At 41.1% G+C, this 20413-nt stretch overlaps 1 protein-coding gene across 1 annotated transcript in view; it reads left to right on the top strand.

Annotated features, from left to right (window-relative positions):
• The window catches only part of ALK (ALK receptor tyrosine kinase), a 319863-nt gene that overhangs the window by 25838 nt on the left and 273612 nt on the right, over nt 1–20413 (top strand). Inside the window, exon 2 of the mRNA XM_059828041.1 lies at nt 7836–7842. Within this exon, the coding sequence (XP_059684024.1) occupies nt 7836–7842 (7 nt within the window). The remainder of the gene's footprint in view (nt 1–7835; nt 7843–20413) is intronic.

Genomic DNA, 20413 nt, shown 5'->3' on the forward strand with positions numbered 1-20413 from the left:
TGGTGTTAAATATTGAACAAGCCACTTGGCTACTATCAAAAGTCAATTGGTTGTAGGTATTCCTGACCTAGTCTGGATTTAAGCTCATACCGTGCAATTTGTTCCCTTGAGTACTTTCCTGGAATGCGAGAAGTGTGCACGCAGCGCTGCTGTCCAACAAAAGAGAAACGTGGCGACTGCCCCATCTCTCTGCGCAAATCCATCCGCTTTCCCCTAGGATGCGATGCAACAGGGCGAGGAACAGGGAAGGCAGCAAAGCAGAAAAAAATAACATAAAGCAAGAGATGCACATCTGCTTATTCTGTGCTACATTTTATAATCAAAGCCCTGGAAAAAGTAAAGCATCAAGTAATATATGAAGCATGACCACTGATCTCTATTTAATAGTCTCTACCCTTTTCGCACTTAGGGACAGCTGCATTCAAAATATTTATGGTTGGCTGTACAGCAAATGCTGGAATAAGCCTTTCCCTGTTCCTTTTGTGTTGCAGTATCCTAAAATGCAGAGCTTGTGAAATTCCAGAATGTATTTGAGGAAGGTATAAGATGTGGTGCAATCATGTGAAACTCCGAGGTGGGAAGAGTTCCTCTCATGCAGCAGTTATCAAGTAAATCTATTCAGTGGTTCATCGACCTCACTTTAAAGTTGATTATCTCTCCTTGGAGCTGTCATTGTTGGTCTGTACATGCAACTGTTTTTGGGTAGTGGGTCCAGAGAACTTTTCCCTTGAAAGCTGGCAGTATATTGAAATAATTGAACCCCTGTATAACTGCAGTATATTGTGGATATGGAGCAGTAACTCCTGAATGAATACAGAGCATATCATGTTTTAGTACACGATATGGTGTAAAACATATCGTACTAAAAGACATGGTGTAAAAGCTACTGAAAAGATTAATTTAAATGCAGTATTTTGAACAGGCATCTTATAGCACTCTAATATTATAGGAGCACAGATCACAGTGCCTATAGAAAGTGTTGCCCAAAACTTTCCACTTATAACGTTCTTTGATTGCTTATAATTTTCAGCCTTTAAAGCTTAAGAGAATTCTCTATGCTGATCATCTGCCAAAAGCTCTTTTCGAGTAATGTTTCAGCTAGGACATCTTATCATCTCTCAAAAATTAGCATATTAAGGTATTTTGCGATGGGAAAACTTGAATTCTAACAAAATTGATGACCAACACCCTGCACTCTTTCTGAGTTGGGGAAGATGGAGCTAGCGTTGCGATGGAAGGACCGATGGGCAACGTCAGCAATAGCAAAGTCTCACTACGTACAAGAGTATAAATATAACACTAGGAAAAGGTTTGCCAAGCCATCCTTTGGACTTCCGAAAGGTTGGCAGCAATTTTAAATCAATGTATTGATTAAAAGGAATTGCTTGTTCAATAAGTAAAATCTGCAAAACTCGTATAAGTTATATGCCAAATTTCCCCATCACGTGGTGATTGTTAAATCTTTGACTGCAGTTGATCTATATCTATTTTAGGAATATATAATTGAGATGGAGCCAATGAATTTGACAGCATCAATTTAATCAATCCCTAACGTTTGCTTGGTTTTGTGTGTGTGGTTTTTTTTAAGGTTGGAATGAAGTGAAAGTGCAAAAACATCTCTGTTAAGGACATCTGCAGATACAACTGAGATTAAAATCAATCAAATAGTCTGATTTAGAAAAAGAAGTTAGGCCTTCCATCTGATATAATTTTCTGAAAATTGCACCCTTGAACTGCAGGGACAAAACCAGTTTCTTCAGAAGGGAAGTGATTTTTGTGGTGTGCGTGCCTACCTGTCAGCATGTCCTGCACGTAACTGTGACACAAAGTGCTTTTTTCCCCCCCTCGGTTTTTGTTGAGCAAGATCTGACACTGCATTTGCCACAGAATATGAGAATATGGACAGCTTCTGCTGTGTCTAAGAGCAAAGGATCTGAAAGGTCACTGCAGCCATGGACATGGCTTTGTCCTATTTCAGATAATATTGATCTATTTTGGGTATTCAAAACTTCATGAAATGCTTCTCAGGAGCTTTTATTTTTTGCTTCTCAGGAGCTTTTAGTTTTTAGTTTAACATTTTGAAGTATGACTTACACTGTAGTCTCCATTTTATATGGATAATCTATTTAAACAGCTCTAATAACCGAAGCATCTGAAAGTTTATGTCCTCACGTGTCCAATTGCCTGTTCGTGTACTGAATTTGTCTTTAAGAAAATTGGAGCCCTAAGCTAGATACTAGTAAATTAACCCAGTTTCTAATCTTCCTACGTGCTTTTAAATAATATATTAGTCCAGGAAATTTTTGGGCCTAAGTATTAGGCATTAATGTATAAATTCAGTGTATAATTCATTAATCAGATGAATAATTTCTAAAGTATCAACAGAAGTAAAGAAGGTCTTAAGGGACGTGTGTTTATATGCATATGGACATTATAGTGTATAAAATTATCATCCTAATGTCCTATTGTGACGTGTTTGATACAAATACTGCACAGAATGCAACTGAAGATTCGCCTCTGCTCTCTGCTGCCTTCTTTTTTTTTTTTTCCCCCCTATTGAAGCACATATACGTGGCCTAAAATAGGTTGAAGTCTCTAGAGATTGGGATAATCAGCCGTATAAGATAAACTTTTACAGAGCTTCTTGAAGTTAAGTCTGTCTGTCTCCCAATAGGAGACACTTCCTTTAGGGTGTCCTTGGGTTTTTTTTAAATTTTGTTTATTTAGCCTGGCTTGCATAATTATGGACATGTTTTGAATTTTTTCTGAACTCTCTGAAATGTTCTTTATTCGTGAACAAGGGATACATCTTCCTCATTTGAGATGTATTTGGACATCCTGAAAGTTCTGTGACCTTCTCAATGAAGATGGATCACTCTGTATGATCTCTTTTTCTTTTTCTCCTTCTTTGGTGAAATAACCTCTCCCAAACACTACCTTTACCTCTGGAAAATGATGAACAAGTGCAGCCCCTTGAATGTGTAGACTGCCTTCTTCATTACTTAAACAGCTTCTTCAGAGGGCCCTCGTTCTGCTTATGGAAGAGACCTAAGCCTACTGGTGGGTAGCTGCATTCTTGAGTCAGATACTGCGGTCTTACTGATCTCGTGGCAACTTGATGATCCTTTTTGAAGGTCAGGCTAAGAAAAAAAATATCTGATCAGGTCTTGTCTTAAGGAGAGGCCTGTGAGTCTGCAACTGCCCTGTGGTATGCTCTCAAGTAAGCCATCAGAAGGCCCTGTGTCCCATTGTTCCTGGTGGCCGTAACTTTGTAATTTTTTGAAGTGTTGTGAGATTTGTTTGTCAAGTTAAACAGAATTACTGGGAAATCTGTTTCTGTACAGTACGCAGTCAAAAGTATTGAGGATTATGTATAGCTAGCCAGAAGAGGCTGATGAAGTTCCCCCGGATGGGTGAAAAGTCCATAGAGATAGTCTATGTAACATTTCAACCTGAATAAAAAATTGGAACCCCTAAGCAGCTAAACTGAACACTGCCTTCTCCCACTCTCCTCTACAGACCAGGTATCCTTCTCCATAGTACATAAAATGCCATAACCACATTTCTGTGAAAGTCAAAAAATGGCAATGACTTCCCGCTTCTACATCTACGCTGTGCTCCCAGTCTAAACTGGGATTAAGGAGGCATGAAGAACTTGGATCTGTATGCATTTATTAGAAAAATGGTAAATGCAGTTGTGTCAACAAACGATGTAAGGGCAGCCCAGGCTACCTGTGCGTTGAAAGATAAGCAACATATGCAGGTGCTTGAATGTGCGCTCTTGTGCGAGCATTTCAGATTTTGCTTTTTGCAAGCTACTGAGAATGCATTATTTCCTTCCAGTCTCCTGTTTTAGGAAGCTTAACTATCATGTGAGGAATGTAGGCTTTTTCTGAACAGCTAAGTTTCTTTTGATTTTCACTATTTGCATATGACTCAAAATTTAGATTAGGAGCTTACCAGAAAAAGGGATGTACTGAAGTTCTGTTTGATATATAGTGGGAATTGAACACATAATTTGCTTAAATGCTTTTACGATTTTACATCAAAAGCTACTTCTGAAAAGCAATACATAAAACCTGGGATTTGAGTAAGATGGGACTGAATGTACAACTATTAGGAGGTCATTTTCCGTGCCCAGGGTGACAAAGATTTTGGTAAAAGCAAATTATTAGAGCTCCCAGAAGCCATGAAGGGAAAGATTTAACAGTCAGTCCGTGTCACAAAAACACCCTGGATAGTAAACTGTACAGAAGTTGTCTTCAATCAATTTTTCGTTCCAACAGACTCGCTGTTATCTGTTGAACTAAGGTCAGGCCATGGATAACAAATGGGATTTGAATGTGTCGTCATCTGGTAGCCCAGTGACATTATACATTGCAAATCAGCAGTGAGATCTTGGTCTTCATCCTCCTTCCCATTCTGAGCATGAAATAATCTTCTGAGGGTGGTTTCTTAAATACACACAAGTGGTCACCCTTGAGAATAGTATGGTCTTGCGAAAAATAATCTTAAATGGATTCTTCTAGTCTGAAGTATTTAACGTCAACAGATGTTACAAAATTTCAGTAGAAGTGGCCTAGAATAGGAATGGAACATGTACTTTTCCTCTCTCATTTCAGATGGTATAAAATATGGCTGACATGCAGTTCTTCCCCCAGGTTAAATTGATGCAATCTACTTTGGAGATTTGAATGCTTTTTGGGCTTTTTGTTTTGTTCGTGTCCTATGGTTCCTCATTTTTGAGTCAGTCTGGAATTAGCAGGGTTAAAGTACTGCAAGGAAAAGTTCCTGCTTTCATTCAAGGATCTCAAAACCCTTGAAAAATTAACGAACCCTCATTACAGTTCTATTAGGTAGGTAGATTATATGAACGTGTAGACTACGGCTAAGTGACTTACCTAGGATTACTGAGTGTGGCTTTGTAAAGCGGACTTTCCTGTCGGTACTCCTAATTGCACAACCATGTTGTCATCTGATCTGATGGGATCTCTGGTTGTGCCACAACTGGGGCGCAGGGGGGAAGGATGTTCACCAGCGAGGTCCTACTGCGCCTTCTGCTGAGAGATGACTGGGGAGAAGTCTGGATGAGAGTTTCCCGGAGCTGGCCTGAACTGCTAGGCTGACTGCGGTTCAGGCAACACTAGTGTTTTGAATATTTAGCGAAAATCCAAAAGGCACAGAATACCCTGGATGTTAAGAAGGAAATGTTGACATTAGAACCAGTACTTTCACATCTGATTTTCTTTCTTCCTTTTTTTTGTTTTCCCATGGAATAGGGATTATATCTTGTTATCTCTGCATAAAAACGTTTTTTTTCCCTTCATGCGCTCTTGTCTTGTCTGATTCTGAAATGCACTAACTAATTGCTCGGATCTCTTACGCTAATTCTCCTGAAAGTTCAAGGATGTTGTGCTTGGATGTCTGCTAATTAATTAAAGGTTATGAGTTGGCTCTTAATCAAGGATTTCTTCTGAAATCCAGAGCCCCAAATACTCTAAGTGTATAATGTTCATGGTTGAAATGGGTAGGTAATGAGACTATTAGCACATTAAAATGGATCTCCATCTGTGATCTAATAGATGAAGTCTAGTATGACTGTGTACACAGTTGCTTATCAGTGTGTAAATCAAAGCTTTGTCACATGGCCCAAACCTGAATACTGTATTGCTTTGTGTGATGCTTCACACAATCAAACCGTACGGCAACAGGACGCTTAAATATCTGGAGATTGCTGGGGGTGACTCTGGACATTGCTGCTCTGGCACACGGTTATGGCAATCCAAAGACTGGAGCAGACAGCGTTATGCGTGTGGCGGATATAAAATACGTGATTGGAGCTTGCTTTCTTTCCTGAACTGGAGTAAACTACCTTTATGTGAGTGTGTTCATGCCAGCAAAATGCCTGGTACTGGGAAAGTATTAATCCTTTAGCGCTGGTATATTTAGAGCATGAAAAACTCTTAATTGGGAATAATATCTCGGATGTCATAAATTAGACCCCAGACTCATATGCTGAAGACTGTGGCAGGTGTTTACACCGGCGTCACCAGGAGCAGGGTAGGCAACAAGTGAGGAACGTGCTCCAAAAACAGGGAGAGCATGGCACTGTGAAAAATTAGGCCCTTCAGATATCCCCCAGCAACTCACGCAACAAGGAACATTCAGTCCTCTGACAGGTCAAGGTCTGGACCCACGTACATGAGGTAGTTTGGACATGAGACCTGTATTTATCTTTATCATCTATATATTTTTTCCCCATTCTAGGTGCTGAGTTTAAATCACACTGTAGCTGAATCTCTTGTTCCCTCAGTCCCAATTGTTTTTTAATAAAAAACCCAATTGTTTTCAGGTATTATTTATTGCTGCCTCCTCTGAGGACTATATTTTCCCAGTAGTCTAATGCTCGCTTTTTTTTTTTTTCTTTTCTCCTATTTTCTTTTTAACATAGGAAATGCATGGGTAGAAATTTGCAAAGGAGCACAGAAGGGGAGGGAGGGGGCAGATTGTCCCCTCTTCTCTCCCGTGAGCTGCCTCCTCACCTTGAACATAAGGTACTCTTCAGCACCGTCTCCTCATTCCCCTGATCTCTTGCTCCGTGGTTTAACTGTTCAGTCTGGTACTGAAGTCTGGGTGATTGGAAACTGGCTCAGAGGATGTTTCTCTATTTATGTGTCTGTTTTTGTCTAGGTGCGGATTATTAATGGGCTTTTCTCAGCTATATGTAAATTATTTAAATAAAAAAAAATAGTAAGAAGGGGCATTTAATATTATCTTTAAGCACAAGTTCAGCCCTGAGGACTGCCACCACTAAACCCATCCCACCTTCTCCTGACCTAAAATGCCCAGTGGGTAGAGTTTCAGAACATATAGCATAGGTTGCTACATTAATGTGGCAGATTTCCTCTGGGGAATCAAAACCAAGATCAGGCTGCAGATCGATTTCCATAGGATATTTCAAAATGTTATTTCTAATCCAAAGGCAATTGGAGCCAGGTTATAGGACCTGTCCAGTGTATGGAAAGGCTTTATAAGAGTCGAGTAAGCATTTGTTTATACAGGTATCAGACAGCTACACAGATTTATTGGGCAATTAGGGATTAGTCAGTCATAATCGTTATTTTCATCCCTACTTCATTATTCCTCAGAAACATAAAGTACTTGTTCTCTCCCTCTTTGAGGAATAGGAAAAATGTTAGGCCAGCCTTTAATTTTGCTTGGTCAGTGGTTCTCAATATCTCATATTTCATCCAGCTGCTGAGACTGTATAATTAGGATATTAAGACACACTCTTGATTAGATAGATGCATCTGATTGTAATTCAGATTGTACTTTCTAGAAATCTGAATGTGCTCTCTAGTATCTGCTCTTCTTGTGTGCTCAAAGAGAATCTAAGTTCTCCGTAACTAAGCCATAAAACCCCAGGTGTCAACCAACTACATGTGTAAATATATGGCTAAAACTGATCTCAACTTTGAACCGTAGCCATCTCACTTCTATCATACAGTGAAACAGCTTAATCATGGTATTACTGCCTTTATTTCATGAGAAAGCATTGCATTCTTGAAAATTTGGATAGGTGGCATGCAAAAAAAATTCCTGAGTCTTACAGTGTTAAATCACAAATATCATTTATGTGAAGACTAGGTCTTCTCCACTCTTGGAATCCATACAGCTAAAACTTGTATTCTGGGCTGTTGTAGCACCAACGATCATGAGCAAAGCTATACCGACGCCATGTAGGTGCCTCGATATCGGGCACCTGAACTGGCAGGCACCGATGCTGCCAGCGAGGCTGGTGTGCTGTCTGCGCTGCCTGGCCTCGCTCCAGCGAGGGCCTGGGTGCTATGGCATCTGCTCTGTTGGCTTCTGGCTGCTGGATGCCACCCATATATAAATACTCTGCAACTTCCCGGAGAATAGTAGCCCTTTATAATTACAGCTGCACTTTTGCCAGCTCCTGCAATTTTACTGGAAGCCTTACAGTATTTGATATCTTTTCTTAAAAAATAATAAAAAAAAATCCACTCTTGGAATTGACAGGGAACGGTTGAGTTTTTGTGAAAAGACAGTCTCTTCTTCGTGTCGCAAAGTGGGGGGAAAGTAAAGTAGAGCAAAACTAGCCTTCAGTATTTGGGTTTAAAATCATGAGCTTTCAAAAATGTATGGACCTGGGGGTGTTGATCGACAGCCGGCTGAAGATGAGCCAGCAGTGTGCCCAGGTGGCCAAGAAGGCCAACGGCATCCTGGCCTGTATCAGAAACAGTGTGGCCAGCAGGAGTAGGGAGGGGATCGTGCCCCTGTACTCGGCACTGGTGAGGCCACACCTCGAATACCGTGTTCAGTTTTGGGCCCCTCACTACCAGAAGGACATTGAGGTGCTGGAGCGTGTCCAGAGAAGGGCGACGAAGCTGGTGAGGGGTCTGGAGCACAAGTCTGATGAGGAGCGGCTGAGGGAGCTGGGGTTGTTCAGTCTGGAGAAGAGGAGGCTGAGGGGAGACCTCATCGCTCTCTACAACTACCTGAAAGGGGGTTGTGGTGAGGTGGGTGTTGGTCTCTTCTCCCAAGTGACAAGTGATAGAACGAGAGGAAATGGCCTCAAGTTGTGTCAGGGGAGGTTAGATTGGATATTAGGAAAAACTTCTTCACTGAAAGGGTTGTCAGACACTGGAACAGGCTGCCCAGGGAGGTGGTTGAGTCACCATCCCTGGAGGTATTTAGAAGACGTGTGGATGAGGCGCTTCGGGACATGGTTGTGTGGTGGACTTGGCAGGTTTAGGTTTACAGTTGGACTTGATGATCTTAAAGGTCTTTTCCAACCTAAATGATTCTGTGATTCTAAAGGGCAGGGAAGAAATAGGGAGGGGAGTTGGCCACCACTCAGAAAGTTTTCTCAAGCATTCGAGGAAGTAAATACCATTTTGAAGAAGATGCTGCACTCATGTGTACACACGTGTATACTTTGGTCACATGCTGCCTGAAAATGTTGCAATATATCCTCTGTAACTTGCTAATATGTCATTAACAGGTTTCAGCATCCGCAATGAGCTGCGTATAGTTTTATGTTGCAGTTGTTCTATTTTTGTGTCAGTCGTGCTAGCAGCTTAGAGCTTAGCTAATGTACCATTGACAAATGGCCCTCTTTGAAAGGAGGCTGTATATATTACATAAATTCATTTACATTGTATATATTCATTTAGAAATGAAACGCAGAAGAGAAAAATCAGTGCTTTTCAAATCAAATATGACAAATTCACCAGCGGAAGATATTTGATTTTCTAGCTTTTAAAAAGCAGACAAGATATTTACCATTCTGATGTATTTTGTTTTAAACTTAAAAAGACTAAAATATGTTCTAGAGCTGAATTTGTCACATTTGATTGGGCAAACTGTTCTTGTGGGCTTTTTTCTTTTTTCTTGCTCTCTGGTTTTCAAGATGAGTTTGAATTTACAAGGTTGTGTTTTGAACACCTTAATTGAAATGCCGCAATTTCGATATCCTTTGGGCAGTTCTAACGAGACAGGAAGGAAGGGAGTAGCTGAATGGGCAATTACCTTCCACCCCAGAAATGTTAACTCCCTTATATATTATTATTAATTTGTATTGATACATTTTAAAATTTTCTGGGCTCAGATCCACAAAGGTTCCTGGGCACCTACGTTCCTTGTAAATCCCAATGAGGCAATTCAGTTGAAGAATGAGAACCCCCAAACTGCCGTCTGCTACATTGGGGACCATCCGTGCAGCACCATGCCACATGATCTCGAGCTATTTGAGGCAGCTTCAAATGAGGTAGTTCAGTACAAGTGGGTGCAGTGCAGGACAGATGCTTGCAGGGGTCCCAGCCGCCGAGGCTTGCACGCACTGAGTTGTTGTCAGAGTACCAGTCCCTGTTAACAAGACTTCCTAGTGCCTTTTGCATTGGTTGGGAGTTTTATCTGATAACGCTCTAATTGTTCGAGTGTAAACTGATAAAATAAATATTGTTAATTCTTTCCTTGAGAGTGTTGCCTGAGGACGATATAAGATCCTGACTCCACTGGTGTTCAGCATTGGGTAAAGAAAATAGTTCATTCATCCTTGCCATGGAGAATTGACAGTCTAAATTATAGCTCACTGTTCTTATTCTGGAGAGGCGCAGCCAAAGAAAGATTTCTTCAATGAAGAAAGAAGTCTATTCTTTCTTGGAACTACTTACAAATTCTGGATATATTAACTTAATAGTCACAGCTGGAAAAAGTATCAGGAGTTAGACTTATACAAATGGCCAGTGGTTTTCTTTTGTGTATTTAACCAACTGGTTAGAGTGGTCACCCAGGGTGCAGAAATTCCAGGTTTAATTTCCTTCTCTGCCTGAAGGAGTTTGGAGTTGCAACTCCCACGTCGCAGAAGAGCACCTAAGCCATCAAGCAGTACTGCATTCAGTGGGGGAGGCAGGACTCTTGGCATCCCTGTCAGATGCTGCTCCATTTTGTGCAGAGCTCTTGAATATTCCTTTCGACAAGAGCTGGAGCTTCAGTGTCCCACCTGCCAGGTGAGACGTGTCTCCAGCAGGTCACTGCATCATCTTCTCTCCATTGGACTGGCCACGAATATTCAAGCATTTTGTACAAAAAGGGACAACTCCAGCAGGAGAAACTGAAGGTGACCCACCTTGTATGGCTTTGCAACTTACTTGCTGTAGGGCACTTTCCTGGGAAGCAGGTCACAGATGAACTTTAGACCTGGATAAGAGCAAGGGATATTGGATGCAAAAAGATTGCACCCTCTTTTCCACAGTGACTTCCCCTCCCTGCCATACATATGCGCTCCCAGTTCTGCAGCAGAACTGAGAATTCAATTGCATAACATATTAGTCTGAACAGAGAAGAGATGTGCAAGTTAGGACATGGAGAAGCAGAAAGAAGAATGAGAAGGCAGCAAATCTTTCTGGAAGGAGCAGTTCGGGGGGGTTGTGTTGTGGGGTTTTTTAAGAGCAAACAGCTGAGGTGATAATAGAACAAGCGTATTTAGACTGATTTTTAGCTGTCCGTGATATTAAATGAGGCAATACTATGCCTAGAAACAAGGGGGAAAACACTGCTGGATATTTATAGGTGTTGGTTTTCTATAGCTCTTTTGTTAGACTGAGTGAATGCTACATAGAGTCTTGTCAAGCCTTTCATTCTTTCTCCCCTTTTGTGAAGCCGAGCGCCTTCAAACTCTTTCAGAAAAGAATCACTTTTGAGCATCTCTGAAAGTAAACAAGTTAAAAAAAATCAATAATCTTGGCTGGTTGATACATGGAGTTCATCACTGGATCAAACAACCAGTGCTAATGCATGTTGGACTGTGTATTGCTGGGAAGTGTCTGCCTGGGTTAAAATGAGCAGCTAGAGGCCATGCTTAGCTGTGAAGTGTGAAAACCTCAGACCGTTCTTGACGTTATGGCCTGGCTCGGAGCAGGCAGCACAGTGCCGGCTACGTGGCTGCAGAGATGCTACCGGGTGGGATTCGGAGACCATGTTTTAATGCGTATTTGTAACAAGCACCGCATCGTTAGAAGGTTTGCAAAGCCATGCTTTCCAAACTGTTACTGAAGGATGCAAACCCTGCTGTTCTAAAGAATAAAACCTTTTTAAGGTCATTTAAAAAAAAAAAAAAAATTGAAGCCTCCTTGTGATCATCTCAGAAGGCTGCTGCGTGGGATTAAACAGTCTTCTGGTGCCTAGTTAAAGTGCCATTTTGAGCATTGCTGCTCAGCCCAGGGGTGCCTGCAAGGCATTTGCTAGTGCATATGCAGCTCATCAGAGGGCTCCCACTCAAGCATGTCAGCAGCTGTGTGAGGGATGGTCAAACCAAGAGTAGAGCATGAATTTTTCAGCTTGGCTTTATCTGAGTTCTAAATCTTTAATGGACAACACATAGTAAGATGTTTAACTTAACAGTTAATGAGGAAATGTCATAAAAAGGGCTGATGGAAATGAAGGTAAAGAAAGAATTTCTTGGTTATCATCCAGACTGGTATTAGGATCTAGCTTCACCATGTAGATAAAGTATGCTGCTAAGTGGTATGCGACGGTGAGAAGATGGGATCACACAGTCCCTCGTGTACATCACCCCAACCTACGACTAAGCTTGACTTCTTTACTCTGGCAAAACTGCAGCTAATTGTGAGAGCCAGACATGAGCTGGGGACCGAGGCTTGAGCTTTGCCTGCAGGGTAAATGGAGCATTTCTGTAGTAGAGAGGACCAAAAAAGTAATATGCTGATGAAAACTGCATGGGAAGAAGGTCTGCTGCTTCCATCTGAATTGTGGTCCGAGACTTCACATGGGTATGTGAGGAGTACAGACATTGGCATGAAACCTCCGGAGGGTACAAGTGTACCACTTTTCTGTAGAGCTCTGTTTATCCCATATTCTCTTGTTTCAGGCCTCTATGCCTCTGAAACAGTCCCATTCCAGCTGTGTACCTGAGCAAGCTGGTCCTCTCAACATCAGAGTCCATTCACACTAAGCAGAACCCATTTCTGCTGGGGTTTTTTTCCTCTTTTTTTTTTATTCCTTTTTACTCTGTTCATGATAGTTTGCCATGAAGCAATTCATGCTGCTAAGCCAAGGTACAATGAAGTGGATGTCTTCTCCAGATCCTCCTCTGAAGCTTGCTGCTTATAGCACTTACATCTCATTAAGCATCGAGTGGTTCTGTAAAATGCCACTTAGATCAAAGTAGCATGTTTTTTTAGGTATCTTAATCTTTGTCTCGTGATATATAGCTTGAATGCTTTACTTGTACGGACAAAAATATTTTGAAGAGACCATTTCTTGAAATAAAAGCATGTTCTTTAGCTTATTGATGCATCTGAGCCCAGAAGCAACTTTGAAACACATGCCAAGAGAGGAAAAGTGGTAGAATGCAAGTGGCACTAACTGGTGCAGAAATTACTGCTCTGATTAATCATAAGATGGCTCAGAGACCATTGTTTGACTGGAGCAGGGTTTTCTCCTGAGATGTGGAACCTATTTTTTCTTGTTCTCTGCACACTCAGAACTTGTTGTTGCTGCTTAAAGCACAGAAAGGGGTTGCATAAACATTTTAATATTGCATGAGGCTTCTGTAAGCCTGAATGATCTTATGAATGCTAAAACCATGACATACAAGCACAAATGAAAGCAAGCAGCAAAGGTTGTGTAGTCTTATCATCTAGATGAACTGATAGATAAGCCAGCACACTTTGGTGGCTTGTCATGTTTTGTTTTCCCTCCTGGGATAATTCAACCATAAGCCTTAAAAGTACTCTGCCTCCCATTATTATCATTTTCAACATTCCCTTAATATTTAACCTCAACTAGCAGACCAGTTACACATCTTTAGATACAGCTATGTACTATGACTTAAAAAAAAGAACGTGTGTGAATGGGGTCTTTATTTGAATGAATCTCATTGCACTTTCTGATCTTATTAACTGTACAAGTAACACCGAAGACTTCTTCAGCTGTTCTTGCTGATACAAGTTATATGGTTGTCGTAAAAGAACTGAGTATCTGAGTAATACAAATTCAGAAATGAGATAAGGTGAAGACTTTGAATGGTAACTAGCTAGGACAACATCTGCAAAGTAGTTGGTGACTCATATCATTTGCAGTCTTGTAACGACATCCTCCATGTAGTAGCTGTATCACAAATCTGAGACTGAGGCAGAAGTTTGATGGTGCAGCTCTATAATATTAATTGGTTTTGTCCAATAAGTGAGCGTAATCATCCTTGCTGGCTTCCAGAAATAGTTGACACCATTCAAACATTGAATGATTATACCGGATCAGACCAGGAACCTATGTCTGCCGATGGTCATAGCTTTTAAAAAAAATTATTTAAAAAAAAAAAAGTGTAAGAACAGAGCGTGTATAAAGTGGTGTGTTCCTTGGTATTATTATATCCCAATTTCCAGCAATTTGTAGCAGAGGAGCTTCCTGACATGGAAGTTCCATCAGCATCATCTTGTTGAATAGCTTTTAATGGACCTTTCTTCCAAGATTTTTTCTCATTGCTTTTGGAACCCTTTGTACTTCCATGACATTTTGTGGACCTGAGTGTCACAATTCAGTAACTGTATTATTTGAGAAACAATTGTGTTTTAAAAGTTGTCAGATGACTTTACTGTGAACTTCTAGGTTTTGACATATGAAAAATAATTACCATCTTTTCCCTGCAAGTCGTCATTTCATATTCCCTTATTATAAACCACTTCAGTCATCTCTTTTCCAGGCTGAAGAATTCTAGCCTATTTAAGTTCTCCAGCTCTGCTATTTGGCTGATCATTTTTGTTGCCTGAAACTTTTCTAGGTCTTTCATGTCTGTATTGAGAATGAGGGGAAGAGGTAGGCATCTCAGAGGGGAAAATGGGGTCAGAATTGTAACATAATGACATTTCCTGCTTTTTCTTGATTTCTTTTTGAATATTTTCTGAAGTTGCCTTTTTGACTTCTGTTGAGTGTCGAGGTGATATTTTCAGGGAACTATGAACAAGAAGTCCAAGGACTCTCTTCAGAGAAGTACTGGTTAATTTAGTCATTGTTGGATAAATATACTAGGGCTGTTGATCACAATCTAATTAAATTTTGCAGGAAGGAGTGCTAACTCTTAAGCTGTCCTACTCTCCCTAATAGAACCTAGTGTTCGATGTTCTTTGTTGAAGAGGTTAATGGATACCCTCTGCTTCTGTTCTTCATTGCAGCTGTGATGGGATACAAGTAGGGACTGTGTGGTTGAAATCTTGTTTATTTCCTGCAATGATAACTGCCTGAGCAAGCAGGAGTTGGTAGTGGGAGGATGGAAGGTACTAAAGAGAAATACAGATAATTAGGGAAGATTAGTGTGCTTCAATTATCTCAAAGATTTACCTTTTTCATCTTGCTTTTCAACAGAAATGAAGTGGGCCTTGTGTAGATCCTTCAGTTATCTACCAATTATCAAGGCCATGTCAAAAAGGATGACCAACTTCGGTGGATCTAAGTTATTAATATTGTAACATCTGGGTACCTCACAGTTTTTTCAGGTACTTATCTTTGCAGTAACCATTTAGGGGAGATAGAGAACTAATGGTTGGTATTCCCATCTTCAAAACCTTAAATAATGCTTAGAAAACTCCAGCCCGTACCGTGTGGGTGCCTAGACTCGCAGAGTCCAGAGGCCCATCAGATCAGCAGGTGATTCATAACAAGTCCTTTGGCAGAGAATTGAACCTTGGTCCCCAAGGATAATACCGTATTTTCCCTTTTTCCCAATGAACAGGGCGTGTTTTCTCTGGCCAACTTTTAAACCACAGCACAAAAAAGTGTTTGTCTGGCACTCCAGGGCTCCTACTATCCACAGATCTGTGCACCAGCTTTGTCAGAGAGCCTCACGTGGGCTTCTGGTGGCAGCAGGAACTCCAGCGGTCCTAGACCTCCCTCTGCGGACTGTTTGTCCCCGTGCCATCCCGTCCATTGGACTGTGGCCCAGGTAGAGATGAATATTGTCTCTTCCCACTGCGTGGTGTTTTCTAATACATACACTGAATTTTCCTCTTTGCAGCAACTTGTCTAGGACAACTCCTTCCTTCACTGAATGCCTGAACAGATCTTGGGTGACAACAGTTTCCCGCTGCTGCTATGATTCTCAGTGCAGACAGGACTTACCCTTACAGCAGCGGAAGCACTCGGTTTCTGGTTTGCAGTTCTCTTAACCAAGGGACTACCAAGCTGCTTGCCATGGCTAAGAGCCGTGGGCTCTCTGGCTGTGCAGGCAATTCTCCATAGCCTTTGCTTGCTGAGGAGGTAGTCTCTGTGTCATCAAATTGGGAGCAGTTTCTCCCAATTTATGTGAAGGTAATTAAAAAAAAAAGAACCTGATTGTTGATGTTTTATGATTATTTCAATACATGCCCAGGGTTAACCTCATGTAATGATGAGAATAACACGTTTGACTGCATTTTCCCCACCTTTCTGTCCTTCTCTTTCACAATCTAGTAGAAAACTCGAAAGAGACTGCCACCTTGTTCACATGAGGCAGGAATGGCAGCACTTGAAACAGTAGTGTCTTCCTTTTGCTTGGTTAGCTGTTTGATTGCTTGTGTGCGCTGTTCTGTGTGGGTCCGAGGCCAAAAATAAGGAAAAGTTGTGCAGTGACAGAGCGGCTGTTAGAGTTGAATAGTTTTCAGGTGTTTGTTATGTACAGGGTATTTCTCTGGAATATGTATTCATGTTAAAGCAAGGGACTTCTACTAAGCACCTTCCATCAATGAACTTTAGATGCTGTTGATTTCCATGTGAATTGAAGAGCTTCAGAACCATCCAAGATCAGACTCCATGTGATGGGATTACAATTAACAACTGCAGTGGCCCAAGGAAACGTTACTAACACGGGACTCTAACAATCCTCTTGTCTCTCATGACAAAGAAGAAATGCTCTGTGCAAAGAATAGGAAGGATTCATTAGTTTGCAGAACTAAGACAAACCCAATGTAGGAGGAATGGTATATATTGGGTTATCATGTTTGCTTCCCCACAGTCTCAGCTGTAATCCCATTTAAGATTTAAACAATCCCTTTTAAAAGTAGCTGAGATTCCCTTCCTGCTTCCCATTACTACTGCAAGAAGGTTATTGCCAAACCTTGTTCCTCTGCTGTTCAGAAGCTTTGTTTTCATTTCCAGGTGTACTTTCTTAATATCAATTTGCATTTACTCACATGCCAATAATGCTGTTTGGCTTTAATGACTCTGTTTTTCCCTGCTATTTATCTCCAGACATATTAAAGACAGCAGTCCTCTACCTTTTCACCCTGTATTTCTATTTGATAATTGGTCCCCTTCCATTTTTCTGTTCACACTAATAGCCATGCATGTGATCCAATTCAGACTCATCCTGCTGGAACGCGCCAGAGCAGATCTGTGCTCAGACTGACTGACGGCTCAGACGTGTCTTATGTCTCGTTTTGGCTGATAATTGCTGTTAATCACTAGATGTATGACAATACAGGCACTTTCTCTGTAGTCTGGTGCTTACATCCAGGCATCCAATTTTTCATTTAAGGCTTTATGTTCCTCCTCCTCTTCCCAGAAGGGTGAGCTACTGTCATTGTGAATAACACTGAAATAGTCCCTGTTTCTGTGTGCAGGTAACTTCCCCAAGACTCCTTACAGCTCTGTAATATGCGGTTGTTTCAGTTCAGTCTGGAAATCAGCTGCGGAATTTGTATCCAGCAATATTTGCAGGAGTGGTGTGAAGACGTCTTGTTGTGAGTTCCGCTTCCAGGACAGCCAGTTCTCACTACTTTGCTTTTAGCTACTCCCTTGATTCTCTCGGCTCCTCCGCTAACCTTCAGCTTTCCCGGTCTCACAGATTCCCTTCATGGCGCTGTCTCAACTATTTTGTCTGCACAGGTGGAATATAAGGCACTGCCCTTGTTTAGAAAATAAGTTACCTTAGCAAATATCTTTATCAGATCCACCAGCTTTTGCTAAACCCAAGATACCTTTCAACCCTTTTTCCATTCCCCCCAATCTTTTACACTTTTACACAGAACCTGTTCAGCCTTGAATTCTGCCAGGGTCGGGCTAACAGGTCTGTATGCCTGGATCGCCCACCTCTTTACTAAATATAGATCTTATATCTCTGGTCATTTGGTACCACCGCTGACTGGATAGATTTATTTAAAAAAAAATCTTTGCTGCTGATTTGCAATTACATGTGCCTTATGGCAGAGAACAAATAGGAACAGGCTGTAATGAATATAGAGGAGACTCAGCAGAGAGATTGCTGGACAGAAACAAAATTCTGTGTTTCTTATCCAGTCCAAGACTGAAACAGCCTCTATAGTATCTAATGGCATAATTTAGAGGTATCGGGAAATTGTTTTCTGGTTTTCATAGGAAATCTGGGCGAAGAAAAGCAGTTCACTTTCATTAGTAAAATAGTACTGAAAATTTTGACTCCATGAAAACCTTGCTTTTTCAGAGGAAAAAACCAGAATGCTTTCATTTTTCTGTCCAGAAGCTTGCAATAAAGGATGGTGTAGACTTAGGAAGGGATGATGGAAAGACTGGACCACAACTCTACACTGAGTAGAGTTTAGCTTTGTGGTTTTTCTTTGTTTGTTCTGCCTAATTTCTGCCATATTCATGAGCAGTAATCTTGCATTTTGATGGCAGCTAGATTACACTAAAGAAAGAAGGCAAAGTGGGAGAGAGAAATGTCATTCAAGATGGTCCTAGATGGTATGAGGGCTCGGCACTCTAAGTCTACAAATTGCAGGCTGATATACGTGGGCCAATTTGCCTAACCCCTTTGCCTGAAAACTGGGACTGCTGGTAAAACCTACCTTTTTAACTAAAGCACTTTGAAATCCTTTAATGAAAAGCAGTAAAAATTAAAAATACATAAGCCTTCAATTCAAGTTTGATGACCCTTCTCACTGTAGGGAATATGCATTTCCTGTACCTGGCTCTTGAAGATGCAACAAGAAGTGTGGGAAGATGCATGGGCTCAGGGTTGGAGTGTATCCCTGGCTGTTTCTGAGCTATTTCTTCTCTTTTGTTCTTAATCCTGCAGCACTGGCTCTGCTCTCCTGTACAGAACATGTAATGGTGCCTTCAAATCCTGGACATGGAAGCTCTCTTGGACCTCAGAGGATGTGTAAAAATATAGTTTTCAGTGTAGCATCCACATGCTGCATATAATACGCTGTTTTGTATTCCATCGATTGCTGTTCAGTGTAAATTTTATGAGTTTTCACTCTTTAAGAAGGAAATCTTACCTTCTTTCTTTATGGTAGGAGTGAGGGAGATTCAGTATTTCGGCCACCAGTAACAGTTCTGAGGTTGGAGGTGTCAGAAGATGTTTTGAGTGTTTCCCCAGATATGGCGCTCCCGTTAGTGACTGTTCAGCTCGCTCAGCACCCCAGTTTTGTTCCCTGTGGACAGAAGGCAGAAAGAATAAGGTTAACCATTTCTGTGACTCTTGCTTGAAGCAGATTATGATTTGAGATAGGTTGACTGTTTAGGCAGTATTCCCTTATTAATGTCCAGCTCTCCATGGATATAACTTCTGTCTCTAAAGACAAAGCATAGCTCTTCTGCCATTGCTTTCCAAATTCCACCTGGGGATTTTTTGCATTTTGAGCAGGCAGAGGATAACCACTAACGTGTTCTTTTGCTTTCATGAGGAGTACGTGGATTGCTAGGGAAATAGGATAAAGAAAATGTTTCAGATAAGACTCAGGTGATATTTTTATTCACATGCGTGCATGTGCCTAAATGCTGAGGCAGCTGGGCACATCAGATTCTTGTTTCTTTAAGGACATTGCCAGAAAACTACCTTCTAAATGATGACATTCATATATTTTAATATAATGTATTGTGTTCAGAGGAATGTCCAATACAGTAATTCGGTACTCTGTATCAGTTCTCAGCAAGTGACTAATCCATCAAATTTGTTCAGCACTACAAGTCAGAACAAGATTTTTTCTAACTGCCGATGTGGCTAGCTCATGCTGCTTTTAGAAAAATCAAGTTGTGGTTTTTTTCCATCCCATATATCACCATCTCTGCCCACAGTAAAGAGTTTAAAATCTGGGTTTGACTGACTGGCTGTTTTTCTTAGAGTCGCATGAGGCAAAGCAGCACACGTCCAAACTCGTCCAAACCTATTCAGAGTTTGAAGGTACCCTGTGATACAAATTTACTGAGCGGATAAGAAAACTTGGAAGGCACAGATGGGGCAGATAAGGACGGCTGCAAAATCCCATGGATTCTTTCAGAATTGTTTTGAGAGTTTTTGGTGTTTTGCTTTGTTGTCTTTTTCTGGCATTGGTGCAGTGCATTTTTGACAAGCCTCAGCAGTTTTAGGAAAGCATTCAGAAGTTTTTGATGCTCATCTGAACCAATTCCATCTAATCAGAACAAGAGCTGAATGTTACTATTCACAGGAAGCAATTGTATTCATAGAATTTCGTCTTTTCTGATGTCCTCAATTTGTCCTCTGACAGAAGCAACTTTTATTAATCTGTCCTTTCACTGTTATTGATTGACCGTTTATTATGCCAATGCATCCAGCTTATGTTTACACATATGCTGTTCAGTGAATCTAGTTGACAGTCGTAATTTGGAACTCTCGTGGATTGAATGAAAGCACTGTCATATTCCCGTCGCTTGCCGCATATCAGCTTTCGGGGTAACGGTACAGACATCCACTGCAAATGCTTGTGAGTTCAAACGTTAGACTTCTTCCAGTTGTCAGAGTATTCCCCTCACATTGCTGCTTCGGGAAGTCCCCGTATTAGTAGACCCAGCAGCATATTCACGAGAAGAGTCCGCAGCAAGGACGTGGATCTGCTGACAAATTGAACTCATGTAAGAGATTGTATTGTGGTGCACTTCAGGACTACAAGACAGC

This window comes from Gavia stellata, chromosome 2 (assembly GCF_030936135.1).
Source record: "Gavia stellata isolate bGavSte3 chromosome 2, bGavSte3.hap2, whole genome shotgun sequence".
Taxonomy (NCBI): domain Eukaryota; kingdom Metazoa; phylum Chordata; class Aves; order Gaviiformes; family Gaviidae; genus Gavia; species Gavia stellata.